The sequence below is a fragment of the Myotis brandtii genome, unplaced genomic scaffold, assembly GCF_000412655.1.
Source record: "Myotis brandtii unplaced genomic scaffold, ASM41265v1 scaffold61, whole genome shotgun sequence".
NCBI lineage: Eukaryota > Metazoa > Chordata > Mammalia > Chiroptera > Vespertilionidae > Myotis > Myotis brandtii.
In genome coordinates, this window is record NW_005370318.1 from 2,061,873 (window position 1) to 2,085,861 (window position 23,989).

Genomic DNA, 23,989 nt, shown 5'->3' on the forward strand with positions numbered 1-23,989 from the left:
TTTCCCTTGCACACCTGCCTTTCCCCCCCCCCCCCCCCCAACTTGCTTTCTCATTGTGGCTGAAGCCAAAGTGATCTTGCCTCTAGCCTTGTGGAGAGGTCCCGGTCTTTTGTTTCCTTGTAGTAGGCTCAAAGCCTTGTCTCTCCTTTCCGTGAGGCAGCTCATTGCTCAAACTTCACTTCTCGGACTTTCTTTTGCTCCCATGCAGCACAAGGCTCCCTCTTTTTGTATTCAACCTCCTCTGAGGCTTCAGTTTACTCAAGTTTTTCCTGGCCCTTGGGGATTTCCTACACTTTATCTGTGACCTCAGCGATGCAGTTACAAGAACACTCATTAAAATTTATACTTTCAACAATAAAGATTTAAAAAATATTTAAAAAAATTATCCGGCATCTGGGTGTTTATGGCAATGGCAGATTTTTCAGTCTGCCATTTCTATAGGAAATTTAACACAGCATTTTACTATATTATCACTAGAGTCCCTGGGATCCTTTTCTCCAGAGCTAAGGCAGACCGTGGATTCCTGACTTGGCTACCAAATGTTTTTTGTGGTAAGCTGACAGTCACAAGGCTGAGATCCTATAATTGATCTGGGTGGTGGGTTGCAGTGCTGGGCAGTGTGGAGACTGGCAGTTGGTCCCCTGTGCATGGAAGATCACACAACTAAGCCCCCACCTTGCCTTCTGGGGCCAAGGCCACAGCCAGACCCTTCTCCCTATTCTGAGATCTAGTAACTGACCCCACAATGCATTTTTGAGGCCTGTGAAGTTGGTGGTGCCAACAAGGGTCTTGGGCAAGACTGCTTGGAAGTAGGTTTAGGGCAGAGGCCAGAGGTGGGTATTCAGGCAACAGAGTGAGGCTGGGGCCAGAGCCTTAGGAAGTGAGCCCTGAGGTCACCGACTAAGAAACTGGACTAACAGCCAAAGACTCCATACACACAGGTGCACCTGCACAAAGCTGGCTAGACCATCTCAGAGCCCTGGAAAATATGATTGGCCTGTTGGAAGCACAGCAAACTGGTGGGCTTTCAGGGAAAGCAGTTTGAACATATGCTTCGAGAGTCTGAGAAGTGTTTAGTTCTAGAAATCCCAGAAAATTATTCCAGAGAAATAAATCAAGCAAAGGAAGACATTCAGTTAAGTATGCTGACAGGGAAAACGGGAAAGCAATCCAATTGCTCAACAGGAGGTGAAGAATTAAGAAAATGATGGCCTTGATTAAAGCATACAACCCATTCAGCAAGTAAACGGGAAGGCAAAGAACTTATGATTTAACATCAATATAAAAAGGACATGAAACATTTCAAACTTTCTGTGGTGGTTGTTTCCTTATTAAATCACTTAAGGGTGAAGAAACTAACAAGGAATTGGGAGTCTGTAAGCTGTTACTGGCACTTACCCACAGGCCCACTGGGTGGGCAGGCAAAGCCATGGGCACGAGCAGCCAGCCCAGTGGGGGCCTGGGCCCCTCAGCTGTCTTCCCGTAGGCCTAGCGGCTGGAACCGTCTCTTTAGCAGATCCTGCTTTCATTCCTCGGGGTGGCTCTTTAGGCCCTAGCAAGGAACACTGGAGGTTTGCCCACTTCCACCCCCACCCTCCGCCAAAGAGGGGAAGGATGGGGAGAGGACGCAGAAGCCTGCTTGTCAGATGTCTCAGAGTGCACCTACCACCTTCCCTCCCAGTGGCATTCCAGTTTGAGTCAAAAAAGGAATATAGCCTTTTTATTGACTACTTTAAGTAGAACAAACTAAATACATATTTAACAGTTTTGGTTCGTTTATACAGTACATTAAATAAGTTATGCACAGAGTTAAGTAACAAAAGTTCCTATCAGAGAAATGACAAAGCACAGAAAAATCAGACCCTACCGCATCCTGTGGGTGGTTTCACATTCATCGTCTCCCTTAAAAACCACGCTTGGAGGCGTATTTACATTATTGGCTTTCTTTCATAAATGGAGCTTTTGTAGCCTCATCAGGAACTTGGAAAGCTATGAAAGTGGACCGAAGGCCTCTTAGCCAAACAGCTCTTTCAGCCATTCACCTAATGTGTATTGCTGCTGCTTTGCCAACTCCAACGCAGGAACAGGGCTGTCCCTGCCGGCCACTAGCCACACATGCCCTATTTGGTATAAGCATCAATGAGTGTACGCTGGGCAGTAGTGGATCGGACCAGATGGGGTCTGCAGGGGAAGCACCATCTCTGTGGCTGCGGAAGGAAGGGAGGATGCAAGGCCCGCTGCCCTCAGGCCTCCTGGCCTTCTGGCCCTCGGTGAAAAAGGTCACCTGCACCATCATCTTTGGAAATGAGCATGTCAAAGCATGTGGGCAAAGAGGCAGGGAGTCAACATTTTGGTTTCACAAGAACTAGGCACCCAGAGTTGGAAGGGCCCTATTGGGCAGCTGGCCCAGTACCCACCCCACCCCGGGCAGGACTCCTCCTGACAGTGGCTGTCTGGCCCATGTGGAAACAGCCCAGGTTCCTCTGGCTTTTCTTACATTTGGTTCAAACACACCACCACCCAGTTTTCTGCAAAGAGCTAAAAAATAATAAATTTAAGAAAGTTGGCTTGGTCAACTGACCTGGGAGTCTAGAAACCAGTTCTGAAGAAAGCCTCCAAGATATATTCTATTTTAAATGATTTATTCAATCTACAATCCCTTCCACAATTTCCAGGACAAACAGCCAGCTGATCATCACCTATGTTTTCATTCTGAAGAATTCACCACCATACAATTCCAATTTGAGTCGATGAACCTTCAGATCCACTTGCTGAGATCTTTTCTGGAGCTACCAAGAACAAGGTCTACACTCTTTGCAAGCAGGTGACAGCACTGGTTATCAATTTGACTTTGGAACAGGCTGCACAAAGTCAAGTGTAGATTCTCTGTCTAGAAGCTGAAGATGGTCACATTGACACCAAGAAGTGAGGGGCTCCTGGTAGACCAACTGGCCTGGATGAGCACTGCAGTCAGTGTCGGACATACCCATGCTGGGTAGATGTGTCCTGTTTCCAGACTTAGACCCATTGAGACACACACACCACTCAGCACTGTCCAGGAAAAGATCCACTCACTCTGACCTTATGGCCCATGGCCCCTGGAGCTGAAGAGCCCCCCAAAGTGGAGTACTCACACCTCAGAAGGTGGGTGGCTATTCCTGCACAGGTGAAATGAACAAACTTCTTGCAGACTCAGTTTTCACCACGAGGTAGAGCCAGGCATGCTGCAGGCAGTGGGGACCCAGAAGGCGACTGAAGATCTGAGGGGCCAGCCCTCAAGTATCCCTTGGAACATCTAACGCACCCACACTGGTCACTTTTGGTCTTCTCTGGTTCCTGCAACCATTCTTCACTGGATAAGACAATGACGTCCCATCACTTGTCAGCATCCCTCAACACTGGCCTCATCCTCCAGATGTGCTCTGACCGTTGGGCAGGCTTGTATCAGTTGTTTTTTTTTAAATTTATTAAATTTATTGGGGTGACACTGGTCAACATGTGTCACATTTGCTTTTGATTTCTAGGGTAACATTGAAGAGCCTGTGACTGCCTTAATAACACTTTCAGTACCATCACCTCAAAACCTTCTACCTTTTGTCCCCCCAATTATTAGCTATAAAAGTTGGTCCTCTAAGAAACCTGATTATATAAAAATATTTAAAATCCAACTAGATGAAGGTGGGAAGCCTGAACTTGAACCCCCCACCTGGTAGCTGGGGTGATATTAGCAAGTGGGGAACTCAGACTCAACCCTGCCTCTCCAGTGCCATCACCCCATCCCAAAACACTGCCAGTGCCATCACCTCCTCCCAATTAGAGAGCTGGAGAATTTCAGACAGGAAATTAGAGAAAGGGATTCTTTCCATCTAAACAGTAAGTCTTGAACAGATGCCTGCAACCAATGTGTGAAACTGACCAAATACTGCCGAGGTTTTCAGCTTGGACTTTGGGTAGTACATGAGCAAAGCAGTATTGAATATCATCACAAAAACTCTGAAAACTAAGCTGTCATTGGAACCACAGCCCACAAAGAGCCAGCTAGAACCTGCACAACTAAACCTATGCCTTAGCTTAAGAAAACGACATTGAGCTCTGATAATATTTTGTTGGTTTTGGTCTTTATTCCAACCAGGAAAAATCTGATCTACCCTGTCTAGTCAGATTAAAGAATCCCGTCCTAGCTGGTTTGGCTCAGTGCATCGAGCGTCAGCCTATGGACTGAAGGGTCCCAGGTTCGATTCCTGTCAGGGGCACATGCCTGGGTTGCAAGCTCGATCCCCAGTGGGGGGCGTGCAGGAGGCAGCCGATTGATGATTCTCTCTCATCACTGATGTTTCTATCTTTCTCTCCCTCTCCCTTCCTCTCTGAAATCAATTTTAAAAAAAATAAAAAATTATATATTAAAGAACCTGCCTAGGTGTTCATCTGATTTGCCAATGGAAAGATAGTGAGTGAGCTGAGGGCAGACCCAGTGAACACCTCGAGACACCCTCTTGCTGTAAACTGATTTATAGGCCCCATGACCTCCTTGGGGGGACATTCCGTATCTTATGAAAATATAGGCAAGTCCCATCAGGGGTGCTGACTTCATCCCTGTTAAAGTCAGAACACCCCACAAGTACTGCAGTTTAAAGTTCCAGATCAACGTAACATTACTGTTATTCCTTCTCTGTGTATACTTTACTTTGTGCAATGGAAATACAGGTATTTTAAAGGTGCCTTGTATTACGTTTCTTTATAAGACAGAACATCCTTCGGTAAGGTCAATTAGGGACTAGAAATTCTTAAAGCAAGGACAACGCTACCTATGCTGATTACTTTTCCTTTATAGGATGAGAGCTTCTATTTCACTCTTGCCAGTGCACAAAAGGTGGCTATCTAAAGCAGGGCTCTCAAGTGCCAGCAGGAGTAGGGCTGACCAACTCATCCCAACTGATTCCGTGGGGAGAGAAGGTGCTGGAGGCGAGGAGGTGGAGAGTAGAAAAGTCAGGGGAAAATGTGTGTGGCAGTTCTGAACACTTTAAAACAGGCTTAGGTGATGTCATATTGGGAGCGCCAGGCCAATAGCTTGAAACCTCCCTGAAGACAGGAAGGAAAACTGGTCAGGTTCTCTCAAAATGGTTCTCACATTTCACAAAATTTCTTAGCTCAAAATGGGTATGTATCAAACACACAAGAAGGGAATCTGAGATTGTGTGCCCAACAGTAAACTGATGCAGTTATGTATAATGACATGAAACCATGAGGTCTGAAGAATTCTTTATGGTCCATGAGGGCTGCTCAGAAGTAACCAGGCCCTGATTAGTGAGGCGAGTCCTAGTCACACCATATCACATCTTACGGGGCAACTGCGGCTTCAGAGGTGCCAGATAGAGACCAATCCACACTGTGATCTGGACACACGCGGTCTGAGACAAGACACAGAACAAGATGACTGTGCAAACAGCCAAGCGGTGACAAGAGGTTCTGAGTTTCCAACAGATGATCCATTCAATAACTGGACGATAGTAGTTGGCCAAAATGCTCAGAGAGAACAGATTAATCTACACCTGAGTCTCGTTCTTCCTCAGACCAATCCAAGTGCTGGAAACTTTTCTGCACAAGCAAAATCAAATCAGAGAGGGAGAAAACGGTCCCAAACTAAAGAAGCCAGGCAGGTTAGAAAACCTTGTCCAAGATGATCTGTGATGCTTGGTGGAAGTTTTATTTATTTTTTATTGTTATGGGTGCTTTTTCTAAAATGGTGACTTTCCTGTGGTTTCTGAGAATTTTAACAAGTCTGAACAGCAGGGTCAAGGGAGTCCTGAGTGCTGCTTTTTGCTTCCCCGAAGTCCCCCTGGGGCCAATCAGTGGCATCTGCTGAGGGTGGAAATGGGCTCATGAAGCTGTTGGGGATGAGGGGGGCCACTCCCTGTCAGGAGGACTCTCTCTACAGCCTGCTCTCAGCCTCCAGGCCTCTGCTGCGGGAGGACAGTGGAGCAGGAGACAGTGCATGGGGCCAGCTGCCTCCAGCCTGGCCGGGCACATAGTCTGCTGCCTCAAGAGGCAGGGAGGGGAGCTGGTGGTCTACACTGAAAAGGTGCCCGCCACGCCAGCTCCAGCTGGGAGAGGAACAAACCAGAAAGCCATGGAAGAGGCAGCTCCAGCCAACTGCCTGTGTGCAGAAAGGACGGCACACTATTTCCCCCAAGGACACAGATGGGAAACTGGGGCAGGTGTCTGGAGAGGCTGTGAAGCAATGTTTGCTGGGCTTGGACTCTTTCTGCCTCCACTTCACTTCTTGCTGATGACCCAGCAGCTACTTGTACTGGTCCAGCCCTGTGCTGTGAGGTCATCAGGGGGAAGGAGCCTGGGCTCAGAGTCCGTTGCTGTCGATGGCTGTCACAGAGGCAGGTGTTGAGGAGCGCGAGGTGGTTGCTGAGGTCTTGTCCAGTGCTGGGCTTGGCACGCTGCAATCGGCAGACCTGGCTGACCTCCCTCCAGGAAGCAGTGGCCGGCTCTGGCTGTGGGGACTCTGGCCGTGCAGGTTCTGGCCACAGAGGCGGTGGTGCCGCTCCCAGTCCTTATGTTGGCAGAAAGAGCCGCAGTATCGTGCGATATTGCAGCCGCTGCAGGTCTCGCTGGCTTTGCGGCCACAGTTCCAGCAGTTCTGCAAGGCACAGGCATCGGTTAGTTGCTTGGATATTGTGGGGCAGGCTTGTCATCACTCATCACCTGCCCTGTAGAAGAGGGGGCTTGGACCTACACATACCTGTGCTTGTCCTGATTCTACTGTCTCTGCTTTGAGTTTCCTGAGTAACATAGGAAGAGTACCTACCCCGACTTAGGGGACAGCGAGATGAGGGGGATGTGAAAACACAAACAGCATCATTGCAGGGCAGGCGGAAGCCCCACATCCTGTTGAAGCACTGACTCACGATTTATCCCTCAGCAACCAAACCTAACTCTGTCCCCACGTCCCCCACCAGTCAGGGCATGTATGGGTCTTCCTTCCTCTCTTGCTAAAATCAATAAAAACAGCCTGGTCAGAGTGCTCAGTGGGTTAGAGTGTCATCCTGTGCACTAAAAGGTTGCCAGTTGGATTCTTGGTCAGGGCACGTAACTGGATTGTGGGTTTGATCCCTGATTGGGATGCGTATGGAAGGCAATCGATCAATGTTTTTCTCTCTCTCAGCATGTCCTCAGGTGAGGAATAAGCAAACAAACAAATTAATAAAAATCAATAAAAACGTATCCTCAGGTGAGTAAAAAAAAAAAAATTTACTTGCAAAGTCTAGAATCCGAACCTCCTGACTGTACTATACTCAATGTACAAGTTTAGTTTCAAAGAACATTAGAAAGGGCAGTATACTCCTGTCTAACACAACAGGCTTCTCAGGAAATACACTCTAAGGACTGCCTAAACTTGCCACCACAAATACCAGAGGACCAAAATAGGAAGCTGAAGTAATTCTTAGGGCTCAAGCAAACTGCATGCCAGAGAATGTCAGACTTTTGAGCCTGATGGGCTGACTCCAAACAATGCATTGGCAGAACATTACCACTTGTGGGGAGGACCTCAGTGGTTGTCTATGTGGGGCTGCTGTTGAAACAGGCCAACGAGGCAGCCCTAGCTGATGGGAGATTTCTACTCCTCTGCCCAAGTCTGCAAGGATGTCTCAAACTGGGGCAGAGTACTGAAGCACTGGAACTTAAGCCTTGGCTGCCATTCTATTTAAAACAGCTTATTTCATAATTTATGAAATATAATAAAACAAGGTAAGGAAAACAGCTTCCCACTGAGGCAGGATCAGTCTATACATGCAGGAACATTGTGGTAAGTGTCAGCGCAGCCAGGGTGAACAGGTCCCTGTCGTGTACCCTTTCCCTGTGACATTTCCTGACTTAATCACGAGGCTTTGGCTATGATGTAAGACAAAAATGGTTTATTATTGTAGTCTCCCTTCAAATACTCATTCCTCAAAACTGGAGCAGCACACTGGGTCAGACAGTTAATGGGAGAAGGCTATAGACCTTTTGAAGTACTGGCCAGGAAAGTCAGAAGTGGGATGCCAAAATTTCCTTTGTCAAGTATGGGCCATCAGTTTATGCCAAATGTGACCCAGAGGCCACCTGTATCAGAGCTCCGTGAGGCTTGTCAAAAATTCCTGGGACCCATCCCAGACCTCCCTGACATGACCACAAACCTGGCCCAAAAGAGAAATAATTCCTCATCTTATAATCATCTGCTAGGCCACTCTGTTTGCCAGGGAAGCCAGACTGAGGTCAGAAGGTGCCATGTGGTGGAGATGAGAGGACCTCTCACTTCATCCCCCTCCTGAAGCATTCCAGGGAGATGCCTGGGTCTGCCCTTAGAGGCAGCTATTCTGCAAAAGCAGGTGCTGCCACAGCTTACACATGTATATTGTTAGCCACATAAGAAAATCCTTTCATCGGTACAGTGCATTCAGTGCAGTGCAGTTTGGAAGTACTAACACAACCATGACCAAATGGTATCTTCCTAGAAACTAAGAGACCAACAGGACAGGGTCTGCTACACACCCATTATACAGGGAAGGAAAGTGACTCCTAAGGGCACACTGCTAGTGTGAGGGGCAACTGGGATGGGTTCCTAACCTCCAGTCCTGGGCTCCCTCCGCTATACCAAGCTCCCTGTCACAGGATGAACAACAAACTCCAGGGATATACTGTTAGACTTTAAATATGTACTATGTTTAAAATTACAGCTCCTTAAAAGCACTCTCCTATAAATGGAGAGCTGAGATTGAAACCATGCAGTCCAGATCCAGAACTCATGCTGTAAGCCAAAATGTTACATTCCTTCTTTGGAGAAAGACAGAAAAATATAAACACAGATATGAAAGTAGATAAATATGAACAAATATAGATATTGATATGAATAGCTATAGATATAGAATTAAATACAACAGAAAAAGATATCACTGCTCAGAAACAATTATAAAGAAAAAAGAAGGGGACAAAAAAAAGGGGAGAGTTAAAGGAACTATTTCCTTTTTCCTCCCTTGAGTCTAAACTTTAAATATGACTTCTGGCCCGGCTGGTGTGGCTCAGTGGTTGAATATTGACCTATGAATCAGGAGATCACGGTTCAATTCCCAGTTAGGGCACATGTCTGGGTTGCAGGCTTGATCCCCAGTGTGGGGTGTGCAAGAGGCAGCTGAGCAATGATTCTCTCTCATCATTGATGTTTCTATCTCTCTCTCCCTTCCTCTCTGAAATCAATTTAAAAAAATGACTTTTGATCACATAATGCAGCATACATTTCTGACAGCAAGTAAAAATTTGGAGAAATTACATTCTCACCAATATAACCATCCACTCCTCTGAAACCTGGTATCACTGCACAGTCTACAGGGTAAATCAAATAAACTATTTTCTCACAACTCAGTGTCTTTTATAGAATGCTACAGTAAGGAATTTTCCACATCCTCTGTGATGGCCACATGATATTTAGACATTTTCGTCTTTACATCGCCATGCTTGGCACTGCTATATTGAAAGATTGAGAAAATAAAAAGATTGAGAAAATAAACTTACTGTTGTTTAAGAAAATAAATTTCCTGTTGTTTAAGAAAACAAACAAACCAGCCCTAGCCAGTTTGGCTCAGTGGATGGCTCAGTGGATAGATAGAACGTGGGCCCGAAGACTGAAGGGTCCTGGGTTCGATTCCGGTCAAGGGCATGCACCTTGGATGCAGGTTCCCTGGCCCTGGTTGGGGTGCGTGCAGGAGACAACCAATGAATGTGACACATCAATGTTTCTCTCTGTCTCTCCCTTTCTCTTCCTCTCTCTAAAAACCAATGGAAAAATATCCTTGGGTGAGGATTAACAATTTTTTTTAAATAAAGAAAACAAATCAACTGAAATACCCAGGTTTTTGTTTTTTTTTATAACTTCAAGAGAATGTCCCAAAGATAGCTAATTTCTCAATTTGTAGAAATTGAGTTTATTTTTATCCTCTGTGGTACAAGAATGTCTTATTTCTCTTAGAAGCATCACCAAGTCCTGGGCCATGTGTCTTGGAGAGTTGGGCAGGTCTGCCCCATCTGTCACTTCAACCCATAAAAGAACTACCCTATTTACAAGCAGCCCAGATGCTACAGGGGCCTCCATTTCCTCACTCCTGTACCCTGGCTTCAGCACTGGGCAAAGTCCCTAATCCACAGTTTCCTCACTTGTGAAATCGGAATCCAACAACACCCACCTCGTAGAATCATTGTGAGGATCAAAAAGACAATACACACACTTAGCTTTGTGGCTACACACAGTACTTAAGCCCACTCAGTGAAGGGGAATGTCATCATTACCACGCAATCCACAAACTCTGGTTTTAGGGTGAGTTTTCAAAATTAAAACCAATATAGTAAGAATATAATACATGGTGGGGCAAAAGTAGGTTTATAGCTGTGAGTATGCAAAGCACAGAGTTTATTCTTTAAAAAAAAACACTTTTTATTGATTTTCAGAGAGACAGGAAGGGAGAGGAAGAATCATCAATGTGAGGGCAAAACATTGATTGGCTGCCTCTGCACATCCCCTATTGGGGATTGAACCTGCAACCTAGGGACGTGTGCCCTGACCAGGAATCCAACAGGCAACCTTTCGGTGCACAGGACAAAGCCCAGCCAACTGAGCCACACCAGCCAGGGCGAAATAGTTTATTGTATTATGATTTATTAAATATTATATTATTTTCCATATGAACAACGGTAAATCTACTTTTGCCCCACTTTTTAGGGTACTTCCTAAAATATAAATAACTACCTGTATAATTGAGAAATAAAACCCTTCTGGTACTGGATAATTATAATCATCTAGTTCAAGAGCAGACGGTTCTATCTTGCTGCCTAGCACTTGAGAAGATAGCAGTGGGCTGGTTCACTCCAGCTGCCCGAGCCCTAGCCCCAGCCCTAGCCCCCAGGACTAATAGAACTCTGACCTCCGTTGACTCTTCTTGTTCATTTATGACAAGGAAGGCATCCTCTGCAGCCTGCCGTTTGACGTCCGCTATGGTTTGCTCCATCCGAGCTCTCTCTGTTGCAATCACTTCAAAGGCTTTTTGCTCTGCCTCAGCAACGGCTTTCTGTACTTCTGACATGGCCTGAATTTTCACCTTATTCACAGCTTCTTCTAGAAGAAAGTGACAGTAAAATCAACTGGCCGATAAATCTTTTCCCTCCCACCCCACGTCATTTCTAAAAAGGGACAGAACTGAAACTAGATGACTTTTTAAAAAACACACACAGGGATGTACATATGATGTATGTGTTCACTTTTATTCTTACACTCACTTGTCCATTCATGCAACCATTTGTTAAGTATACAGATGGAGGTGGGCACTGTGCTAGGGACTGGGGACAGCTAGGTGACTAAGACATAGTCTATATTCTCATAACTGTTTGTGATAAGTATAAGGTGGCTTAGGTGTCAGTATGAGAGGAAAGAGATCCAAGGGGAAAGTGGTCAGCTTTACAAGAGTATATGTCCTGGTTGAGATGGGAGGTGGAAATGAATTTTTAGAAAGTCTTGCATCTCATGCTAAGGAATTTAGCCCTTTTTCTAAAGAAAATGTGAACTCTAAAGGGTTCTATGCAAGGAGAAAAAAATGAAGACAGAAGAACCAATTGAGAGACTGGGATAACAACTTAGAAGAAGAGATAGAACAGTCTCTGAATTTAGGCAGAAGCAAGTAGCAGAGTAGGGGAGAGGGCAGAACAACATCAGCAGCATCTAGGGGTCTGGAGGAGAAGGTAAAGGGGAAGAACAGTAGTGGTATGCAACGAAACAAATAAGCAAAATGCTGGGGTGGAGGCAAGAGAAGGTTGCGGTGCCTCTGGGGCATCCAGGTATAAATGAACAGGAGGCAGCTGGTATATAATATTGACTCAGGTAGAGAAAAATGGGCAGGTTGCTGGGAACCCTGGACTTCCAAAGCCGTGTCCAGTTACCATTACCCCACTTGGCTCCTGATCACTTTCTCCCATCATCATCATCACCCTGCATGGTTTCCATAAGATGGACACTCCAAATCAGCGGTCGCCAACTGGTGGTCCGCGAGGTACGAAAGATTGGTGACCGCTGGTTTAAGGAAACCTTTGGAGCAGCGGTCGCCAACTGGTGGTGCACGGACCACTGGTGGTCCATGAGGTCTGAAAGGTTGGCGACCGTTGCTCCAAATACAAGTACACACTATGCACTTGAGCCTCAGCCCTAAGTCCCAATGTAAATGACCTCCCTCCTGAAATCACAAGACAACCGAAGCCTAAGGAAACTCCCTTGTTGCTTGGCTCTTGCATGTGGCCTATGCTTAAGGGAGGTTTAAACAGAGTGTTCTAGGCTACCATCATAGAACTTTGCATTTTATTGCTCCAGCCTTAAGAAAGGAAAGTTTTCATCTCAAAGGCCAAGCAAGAATGATGCTGAGTTGACTTGGCACTGAACTCCATGCTTCCTTTACTTTTTAAAAAAAAAAGTATTTTTATTGATTTCAGAGAGGAAGGGAGAGGGAGAGATAGAAACATCAATGATGAGAGAGAATCACTGATCAGCTGCCTCCTGCATGACCCCTACTGGGGATTGAGCCCACAACCCGAGCATGTGCACTTGTCTGGAATCGAACCCGGGACCCTTCAGTCCGTAGGCCAACGTCCTATCCACTGAGCCAAACCAGCTAGGGCTCCTTTACTCTTGATATCCACACAGTTCATTGTGGCTCACCACAGCTACCTTTTATATCCTACTAGTTACCAGGTGTTAAGTCTCTCTTATTGAGCCAACATAATAATGCCCTGAAGAACATTTATCCTCTAAGTTTAAAGATCAATAAGAATCACAGTTTGAATAACTAACTTGCTCAAGGTAATAATTCAAGGTAACAGGTGGCACTAGACCAGAACAAGGACTCAAATTTAGCTGGCTCAATGCCATAGTTTGGTTCTTAACCATAATTAACCAAAGGTACCTCCCAAGTAGAAAATCACCAGTCACCATGGAGATCTTGTGCATGGTAATTTTTCGGATTGCCAGTAAAAATAAACATTTTGCAATAGGTTTACAGTGGGGCCTTGACTTACGAGTGTCCCGACTAACGAGTTTTTCGAGATACGAGCTGTCTCTTGTCTCTCGGCTGATTTTTGCTTTGAGTTGCGAGCTAAAATTCGGGTTACGAGCCAGCTTCAGATACCCCACCGCTAGTTGGCGCAGCGAACGTCACAGTGAACGCCACAACATCAGCCCAGCATCACGTGTCTCACTCGTTCACTTTATGATTTGACATACGAGTAATTTGAGTTACGAGCTCCGTCACGGAACGAATTAAACTCGTAAGTCAAGGCCCCACTGTATTTACATCTCTCATAATTTGTCAGTTCATATATTTTGTCCACTTGTTTATTATGTTCTTGATGCTCTTGAAAGTCTTTCTGAATGACAGGTATTAACTTTTTGTAGAAATAAATTTTATTTTAGGAAGAAAATAAAAAACAATATTGGACTAAAAATAAATGTTACTAGGAATGGGAGGCAAGAAGAAAAGGCAGCTAGAATTTGGATGAGGTAAATGTTAAGAATGAAAGGTTAATTTAAACCCCTCTCTTACCACAATAGGTGGTCCCACCTTTATTCTTGTAGAAACCCAGGCCTCCCCAGAACTAATTTGATGAAGCTGGGGATAGTGATGGTGAAAGGAAAAACAGAGTTTTTTCAAGAGCAGAATGAAATGTGGTAGTGTGTGAACACAGTGTGTGTAGATTCTAGTGAACAGAATAGGCAGAAACAAATTAAGCTTCATGGCCAGAAACAGAGACTATAATAAACAGGGAAGAAAGAGTTGGTTACTTAATGTCTGAGTGTGACCCAGAAGCATGTGAAAGGGACCTGCATAGGCTGCTGGGAGGCATTCCAAATTCTTGACCTGCAAAGTAACATGAGGGGCATCCAGATGTGTGGGAAAGCTGGAGGAGAAGAGGCAGGAGCCTAGAGTTCTATGAGGAGGTTGTTATGAGACAACCATCTCTCCCTCAAATATGTGCTGCACACTGGCACAAATCAGTGAGTACATGCAACCTCTAAGCAGATAGGCACATACCGGTTTTTTTCCAAAATTCCACAGGTACATATCCTGTTGCTGGCCTACTGTTGAATTCCCGCTGAGGATCTACAGAAGAGAGATAAGTAGCATGGGGTCAGAAATTATCTATGATTGGCATGTTTTCTTTTTATGAAAAACTTATCAGATCTTTCATTTACCACTTAGACTCAAAAATATATGTTCATTTAGTGCAAAAATATTCTGATAAGAGATAAAATCTGATTATAAAACAGCACACTTAATTTTTACTTTTAAATCCTCACTCGAGGATATTTTTTCCATTGATTTTTAGAGAGAGTGGAAGGGAGAAGGACAGACAGAAACACCAATGTGAGAGAGACACATTGATTGTTTGCCTCCTGCACACCCCGACCAGGTCTGGGGATCGAGCCTGCAACCGAGGTATGTGCCCTTGACCAGAATCAAACTCGGGACCCTTCAGTCCGAAGGCTAACGCTCTATCCACTGAGCAAAACTAGCTAGGGCTTAATTTTTACTTTAAAACACACACCTGCATGCCTTAGATATTAACAGTATTTCAAGTAGTGAGATTAAAAGTGATCTCCACTCAATGGACACAAGACACTGTGGGGTATGGGGAGGCCAGGGGAAGGTCAAGGGGAGAAAAAAAAAAGGAGACATATATAATACTCTTTGTAATACTTTAAGCAATAAAACAAAATTTAAAAAAAAAGTGATCTCCACTTTCTTTTTACTTATCAATGTGTCCTTATTTTCCCCCTTTGAACATATATGTATTTCTAAGGTACTTCATAAAATATAAATAACTACAGATATTTATGTGTTACATGTGTGTGTTTTCGTATCAAATTGAACTGAACTGTCTCCATCATGCACAGGGCACTGGCAGTGCTCTGTAGGTATGTCAGAGAATATAGCTTTTCTTTCTTGGCAAGTCTGAACCCTTACATGTGATTTAAGGAGGTTTCCTGTAAATTTCTTTAAACACTCATAAACAAACAAAAAAACTCCCAAGCAGTGAAGAAAACAGTCTGAACAGTGCATGTCAAATGTACCATAAGGGGCATCCCGGAGGTTGCTGGGAAAGACACAGGGGTGGAGGGTGACTTATCATGTATGTTTATTGTGGTTGCAAAATATAATATTTTATGAGAAATGGTTCTATTGCTTTCAAAACTGTGAAAACTAATTAAGGTCATTTGATTGTTGTTTTTTAATGTTAGTGCTAGTGGACTCCCTCATTTTTTAAAAAATTGATTTGAGTCCTAACTGGTTTGGCTCAGTGGATAGAGTGTTGGCCTGCGGACTGAAGGGTCCCAGGTTCGATTCTGGCCAAGGGCATGTACCTTGGTTGCGGGCACATCCCCAGTAGGAGGTGTGCAGGAGGCAGCTGGTCGATGTTTCTCTCTCATCAATGTTCCTAACTCTCTATCCCTCTCCCTTCCTCTCTGTAAAACATCAATAAAATATAAATATATTTTAAAAAAAACAAAACAAAACAGAACAAGATCACAAATATTCTCATTTTCCATGAGGAAGACAATATTTCTTGAACATGTTAAATACCAAGTCCTTGAACTATTTTATCATTTACTCTTCATAATCATCTGGGCCTTTTTAACTCCACATTCTAGCACCACCTTCCTTTAAAGTGAAACATAAAAAGCTGGTCTTGCCATCTTACCACTGTTGAGAGGATCCGCGCTCCCAGGACTGTGCTGCCTGGAGACCAGTTCATTCCCCGTTTTCCTCATCTCTGTATTTTCGTTGTATCGTCTTTTCCAGTAGTTGAGTTCGTCACGATCAGATTCCTGACAGCGCCGCAGAACTGCCATGGAACGCCTTGTTTTTTCTACCATTTCCATAATGCAGTTCAGGGCCTGAACCAGAGAAGAAGTCAGGCAGTGATGAGCTGAAGACATTCAAACACTGATGTTGCAAATCAAGGTAAACAAATTATATAAATAATGAAGGTTTAAGTGTCTTATAGACACAATATCAAGTTTACATGTTAAAGCCTTTATTACTGCTTCTTTTAAAATATTATGCGTATATAAATATGTGTACACACACACACACACACACAACTTAATTTATTTTTTGTTTGGATTTCAAAATAATACTGGATTCTTTAAGGTTGAAGTAACCAGACTCTCACTATAATATAGCCTTTTAAAGTCTATGGTGACCATGGAAACGACAATATGCTGGTGAAGATCTTAGGGGCTGAGTGGAGGGGGGTAAATGGGGGGAATAGGAGACATCTGTCATACTGTCAACAATAAAAAAATAAAAATAAATTAATGAGAATAAAAACAATACTTAAAAAACAAAAAGACTAAGGTGAAACCTTATATATTTGCATAAACACACCAAGGTATCTGATGAAGCTGGCGATTTATTAAGAATGTTATCAGAGAAATAATGTTCAGAGACAATTTTTATCACTCAAGAGGCAAAGAGCTACTGTATATATACTTTAATGCAGTACTATATCTTCTCTTCCCTTTTCAGTGAGAAGGGAAACCCTCTCTTACAATGAGACAGAGAACTTGGGCTTGCATTCTGATTCTCATTTGTTTTTGGAGAAGCTCCATCTATTAACACTTCCTATATACCAGGCCCTGTGATAAGCACCTTACATATTATTACAACCCTCCTGTAAATTCAAATACCGCAGTTTTAATAAAAAAATAGATTTTAAAAAATTATAGTTTCAGGGATACCACATAATGACTCGATATTTATATACCTTACAAAGGGATCACCATGATAAGTACAGTAACCATCTGACACTGTACATGGTTATTATAATATTATTGACTATATTCCCTGTGGTGTACATTACATCCACATGACATTTACTTTATAACTAGAGGCCCGATGCACGAAGATTCGTGCAAGAATGGGTCTTCCTTCCCCTGGCTGCCAGCACCGCATTCCCTCCGGCCCGGAGCCACCTTTCCCCCTTCCCACGCTGCCCAGAGGCCCGGAGCAGCTGGGGCAGTGCGTAATGCCTGCGTTGTTGCCCTGGCAACAACACAAGCATCCCACCCCACCCCTGGCCACTCGGCGCCTGCGTATGCAAATTAACCCACCATCTTTTTTGGGTTAATTTGCATACTCACTCCTTATTGGCTGGTGGGCATCATGAAGATATGGTCAATTTGCATCTTTCTCTTTTATTAGTGTAGATTGGAAGTTTGTACCTCTTAATCCCCTTCACATTTTTCACCCATCCCCTACTCCTACCCCTCCTCTCTGGCAACCTCAGTTTGTTCTCTGTATCTGTGGTCTGTTCCTGTTAGGTATTGTTTGTGCATTTGTTTTTTGTTTGTTTTTTTTAAGATTCCACATGAGTGAAATCATATGGTATTATCTTTCTCTGACTGACTTATTTCACTTAGCATAATACCCTCTAGGTCAGCCGTGGGCAAACTACGGCCCGCGGGCCGGATCCGGCCCATTTGAAATGAATAAAACTAAAAAAATAAAAGACCGTACCCTTTTATGTAATGATGTTTACTTTGAATTTATATTAGTTCACACAAACACTCCATCCATGCTTTTGTTCCGGCCCTCCGGTCCAGTTTAAGAACCCATTGTGGCCCTCAAGTCAAAAAGTTTGCCCACCCCTGCTCTAGGTCCATCTGTGTTGTTGCAAATGGTAAGATTTCATTATTTTTATGGTCAAGTTAAAAAAAAAAAAAAGGAATGGAATTTTTTTTTTAAGTTATAAAAATTAAGGCTGAAAATGGTGAAACAACAAAGATAGGAAGTGTCAAAGCTGGGATCTGAATTCACAAACCTCTATTACCTGACTTTACTTGGTTAAGACTTGAAGTGATCACAAAGATTTGGGAGTTACTCTTAGCTCTTTAGCTGGGGGAGCAGTAGAAAAATCAGCTTTTATTGCAAAGACACTGTGGCTCTGGTTAAGTGTCTTGAAACATACATACTCTATTACTATTGGTGATATTAAGAATTAGAAGTATGAACAAGTTAGGTCCAGAGGCATGGGGGAGGGGGGATAGAGGGGACAGGAAGAGATTGACCAAAGAACATATATGCAGCCCAGCTGTGTGGCTCACTGGTTGAGCATTGACCCATGAACCAAGGGGTCACAGTTGTATTCCCTTCCCGGTCAGGGCACATGCCTGGGTTGTGGGCTCGATTCTCAGTAGGAGGCGAGTAGGAGGCAGCTGATCAATGACTCTCTCTCATCATTGATGTTTCTATCTCTCTCCCTCTCAATTCTTCTCTCTGAAATCAATAAAAACATATTAAAAAAGAAGAACATATATGCATAGCCCATGGACATAGACGATAGTGTGGTGAAGGCCTGGGTGGGGTAGGAGCTGGGTGGAAGGGGGAAAACAGCAGGAAATTGGGGGACATCTCTAATACTGTCAACAATAAATTAAAAAAACAAACACCCCACTTATCTGAAAATTTTAAAAAAGAATTAAAAGTAATAAATATGAAAATTATACATAAGATTCTTACATGATCAAGATGTTTCCATTCATCAGCCCATTCCCTTTCTGTCAAACGGTGGTCTACCAACTCATCTTGATAGCCTCCATTTAGACCTATTAGAAATTAGAGATTAAATTTGAGGATAGAGTGAAGAATACAGTAAATAGAATTCTATCAAGTAAACACACACATTCATACAAACTGTGAGCACGCTACGAAGGCAATGATTCACAACAGAGTGTGGTAGCCACAAAATGACATAAAACCACTCCCAAAAAATTACCATTGAGAATATATTTTAGAACTCCTATAAATAGATTATGAAAGACAAAAAAACAAAAGAAAAAGGTTTACGTCACTTACTAAGATTGTGGTGTCTATCACGAACTTCTCGGTGTTCTAACATCTTGTTGGGTTCACGATATAGGTGGGAAGTTGCAATATCTTCTAAGGTGTAGTGCTGAAGAGGTGGAGGTGTAGGATGGAACTGGCCCCCAGGATTCATCAGGGGCACACTGAGGGCAGGACTGTGCCGAGGAGCAGGGCTGATTGTACACACTCTCTTGGCAGGAGGTTCAGGAGGAATTGTATCTCTTTCAAAACCGTTGTCTTCCCTCCTGCGCAAAAATTAAGTAGATATCTGAGCCCATCAACAAGTGTTCATGCAAACATATCCTTGAGCATCTACAATGTGCTAGGCATTTTCACAAACAGGAAGACATAAGGACAGGTTTGACATAAGACATGAACTGAAATGTCTTCAGAGGCCAGAGAGATAATGGAAACTGCTGATTTAGTCCAGTATAAAAAGAAAGGTCAAATTCATCCACAATAAGGCAGAAATATCTAAACCTCATGAAGCAAAGTGAGAGACTAAGGAGACAATGGCATTTTCTTATATGATAAGAATATGGAGGACTATGGGTTCTACAATGATTAGAAATTTGCTACTGTGGAGGTCAGTTATTGAAAATAGTTCGCCAGATTGAAGGAAAAAGGCTGAATAAATAATACACTTGTGAATTGGTTGGGCTTTTAGTAATTTAGCTTCAATTACAATAATTTTCCATTGCTGTTAAAATATTTCTTCTTTGACAAACTATAAAATACTGTGGTAGACATTCATACTGAAATATCCAGAATTAATTAAAATAACGTCAGCCTTCAAAATAACGGTGATTCATTAACATGTGTTAGTAACTAATTGTTACACTTTTACAAAACCTCACATATCAGAAAAAAATATCTTAGGCAGCTTCTTTCTATGGTTCTGGAACAATGGACACATAGGATACTCTAGAGCAGAGTTTCTCACCAGAGGCACAGAGAGTCATCTGAAGCATTTCAAAAAAATACTCTGGAAGTTACACCTATAGATTTGAGAAGCATTCTGAGTCCACACCTATATACAACCACAGTAATAAAATTTTCTTTCACAAGCAAAGAGGAAGCTCAGTGGTCCCAGAAAAAGGAAGGATGAACAAGCTCTTCTCTGCTCACCTTTCTGGACTGGGCCTTTTTCCATTTCCATGCACTTCCATGAGCAGCTCAGAAGAGTCAGCAGGTGAAGCAATACTTGTGTTGAGCAAAAGGTGTTCGTGCTGAGCCAGGTACTGGGATGGGGTCTGCTTGGCAGCCCGAGCGCAGTGCAGCAGTTCTCGCTGCAGCAGGGGCAGGTTGGCCTTGAAAAAAAGAGGCAGGGATGGGAAGGCAGTTTTCCCTGTGTTGGGCCCCTCACAATAGGGCCCAGCACCTCAACAGGCTCTCAAACAAGATGACACAAGACCAAAGCCTTTCCCTCCTTGTCAGTCTGAAGAGTATTGGGAATAACTGGAATTAAGCCTTAGACTAGGCTCTGAGGATACACAGGTAACCCAGGGGCAGAACTGATTTCTCAGTGTGGTACCCTCATTGGGCACATTTCCTTATTTTGTAAAAGGACAATAATCATGTACTGATTATTTTTCCTTCCCCTCAAACTGAGGAAACCTTTAGTGTGGACAATTCATATAAAAAAACTCTATACTCTTTCAATTGAACTCTAATTCCTTCACATATAAAGGTACTTTTCTCATATTCCTTCTTTAAAAAAAATTATATTTCCCCCCCCAAATTTAGAAACAATTCAGCCCTGGCTCGTGTGGCTCAATTGGTTGGGCATTGTCCTGTTTCACCAAAGGGTTACTGGTTCAACTCCTTGTCAGGGCACCTGCCCAGATTGTGGGCTTGATCCCTGGTGGGGGCATACACATTAATATTTCTCATATTCTCTCTCTCTCTCTCTCTCTCAAAATTAATAAAAAATCTTTAAAAAAAATTTCAGACCACGCCCATGACATAAGTCTTTATTCCAGAGGAAAAAGATGAACAAGTGAAAAGAGAGTTTTAATCATCCCTTTACCAAGGGTTAATTTAGCAGACACCATAATTTGTGACTGTTTAAAGCATAAATAAATTGACAAAAACCCAAATGCTAGCCAAAAAGCTCCCATAACAACCTACCTCATGCTGTTTTCCAAAATAACACAGTTAAGAATAGGGAATTTGATGATATAAGGCACTTTAAAAGTCTATTCTATAACCTCAATCTTGTAGCAACTGTAAAAACTTAATGAAAAAATACCATGCCAGATCTTTACATCTGTGACATGTATGTACCCTTTGATGAATTTTTTTCCCTTTGATGAATTGAAAAGAAAGAAAGCTAATTCTTCCCTAATAACACAAATTGCACAAATCTTTCATGATTCCAGCGCCTTGGGGGAAATAACTGTCTACTGGCTCTGACATACAGAAAACAGCAAGATAGAACTAGCACAGCTGTTTAAGGGCTGAACAAGGCACCACAGACTGCTCCGAGGGGCTGAGTCTTCAATGCTGTCAGAACAGAGCTACAACTCAAGCTGTTTGCCAGAGACCCCTGCATTTTCCTCCATGTCTCCTAGGCTTCCATTTAAAAGGTTTAAAAAAACTGGTATCAGTACTTTAGTAGGATGAGCCATCTTCTTTTTTAAAAAACTGTTGCCTCTCACATGTGTCCCAATCAGAGTATGTGCCCTGACTGGGAATCGAACCAGCCACCTTTTTGGTGTATGGGTCGATGCTCCAACCAACTGAGTCACACCAGCCAGGACAGATGACCCACCTTCTTGATGTCATTACATTTTTGTATGAAATGAAGGTAAAGCAAAAGAAGATAAGAGGAACATATTTACTAGCCAGATATTTAGGCTTTGTGAGTTAAGTGGCATAATTGAGGATATTAGGTGGATATGCATATACAATATAGGAAAACAAGTTTCCAAATATTATCTTGACAAAAGTCAAAATACAAAAGCAATTGAGTACAGTTTTTTGGTAATATCAGGCTAATGAAAAGAATGGAATTTGGAAAGGGAGTGGATTAAGGAAAACAACTTAATTGGGATTCAAAGATAGTGTTCCCTATTACCAAATCAATTACAAATGTTCATTTGTAAAACCAATTCTTTTAAAATTATTAATAATTTATTTTAATATTTATTGTTGAAAGTATTACATATGTCTCCCTTCCCTCCCCAATTGACCCCTTTGAACCTGTTCCTGCCCCCCGCCCCAGGCTGTCTCTTCAAGGCTGTATAAAACCATGTGGTGGGCTAGATTTGGGTTACAGGTATTTAAACTATGCCTGATCTAGAGCACACTGATATCTGACTATAGTCTTTCACTGCCTTTAAGCTATCCATAACTCTGCAAATTATAGAGAACTGATAGCAATGCAAAATAATTATTGTCTATGGACTTGCATAAAATTATGTCCAGTAGAGATTCAATTAACTTTTCTTGCCCATTGTAGACGAAGTCAATTATACCTCTGTTTGCCCATTCATATCAATAATACTGATTTTAAATGTATATATTCTTTGGGTTCTCCCCTGAACTGGTTCTAACACCTTACTGATTAATTAATAATGAATTAAATAAAATCTTTGACATGGGTTAATTTTTTCTCTGTGAGTCATAATGATGCGATATCTGTTTTTAAAAATTATTATTTAATAGGAAGAAATAATAACTTTACAGTGGGAAAGCATGACATAGTCTTTACCAAGTGACCAAAGTCAACATCACCAATTATGAAACCAATTAACACCTATGTCTCCTGACAGAAGTTATATCTTAGCTGCTATTTACTGCCTAAATGCATAACATGATTCTCATCATGAGGAAGTGTCAGAAAGATCCACATTGAGGTACATCTATAAATTCGCCATCTTGTACTCTTTAACAATGTCAAGATCATAAAAGACTGAGAAGTTATTCTAGATTAAGTAGACTAAAGGGTCTTGGGTTTGATTCCCTGTCAAGGGCACATACCTGGGTTGCAGGTTCGATCCCCAGCCCCGGTAGGGGTGCATGCAGGAGGCAACAGATCGATGTGTCTCTCTCATGTTGATGTTTCTCTCTCTCTACCCCCATCCTCTCTCTCTAAAAAATCAATGGAAAATATGTCCTCAGGTGAGAATTAACAAGAAAGAAAAAAGACATGACAAATAAATGCAAGATGTGACCCAAAAACTAAAAAAAAAGGTTTTCTTTTGCTGTAAATATTATTAGTGGAATATTTGATGAAACATGATAAGTCTATAGTAATAGTGTTTATCAATGTTAATTTCTTAATTTGATAATTATACTAAAGTGATTCAATGTATCATGTCTGTAGCTTATTCTCAAACATTTCTGAGGAAAAAAATAAATCTAAAGACAAAGAGAATAATAATCCAAATTATAAAATATTAACATCTGGGGAGTCTGAGTGAAGGGTACAGAAAAAATTTTCTTGTAACATTTTGTAACTTTTCTGTGAGCATGAAATTATTTCAAAATAAAGATTTTTTTTAAAGGGCATATTACATATAAATCTCAAAAGCTATGTTTCAGGGAACAGTAATTCCAGAGGAATTGAGCTATACAAAACTGGGGATACAATGCTTTCCCACATGCTCTCCTGTCCTTAGGGCAGCGATTTTCAACCAGTGTGCTGCAGGAATTTTTAAAACATTCAGTACCTGACTATTTAGTCAGGGGCACTGATCTCTGTCCCTTAGATTGTCAAATTAAAAAATGACAATAGCCAATTGTGGGGAGCCGCTATAGGGTTAAACCTCGGACTGACCTGTTGGCAAAGTCACAAACAAGTCCCAGCTTAGAGGGCACAGTCCTCTTAAGCATAATTAGGCATGACCTTATGACGCTCCCTCGCTGACTCCGTCCACACCTTTGGGAACCCCTGGACCCCCGGGGCTGGACCCCGGGAGCCAATATAACAATAGCTGTCTGTTGTGAATGAACCAAAATTATACCTATTTTCTTTTTCTTTTTTTAATATATATATTTTTTTATTGATTAAGATATTAAATATGTGTCCTTATACCCAC

General features: G+C 42.6%; 1 protein-coding gene across 2 annotated transcripts in view; it reads right to left on the minus strand.

The window, feature by feature from the left end:
• Positions 1-5,242: 5,242 nt before the first annotated feature.
• Positions 5,243-23,989, minus strand: part of CBFA2T2 (core-binding factor, runt domain, alpha subunit 2; translocated to, 2) — a 37,014-nt gene continuing 18,267 nt past the window's right edge. The window contains exons 4-10 of one of the 2 annotated variants that reach the window (XM_005879800.2): positions 20,073-20,254; positions 18,936-19,189; positions 18,600-18,685; positions 15,778-15,973; positions 14,109-14,177; positions 10,962-11,152; positions 5,243-6,649 (exon numbers count right to left, since the gene is read on the minus strand). In XM_005879800.2, the coding sequence (XP_005879862.1) occupies positions 6,356-6,649; positions 10,962-11,152; positions 14,109-14,177; positions 15,778-15,973; positions 18,600-18,685; positions 18,936-19,189; positions 20,073-20,254 (1,272 nt within the window). In that variant the 3' untranslated portion in view covers positions 5,243-6,355. The remainder of the gene's footprint in view (positions 6,650-10,961; positions 11,153-14,108; positions 14,178-15,777; positions 15,974-18,599; positions 18,686-18,935; positions 19,190-20,072; positions 20,255-23,989) is intronic. The other variant, XM_005879801.2, reaches the window with a different exon arrangement.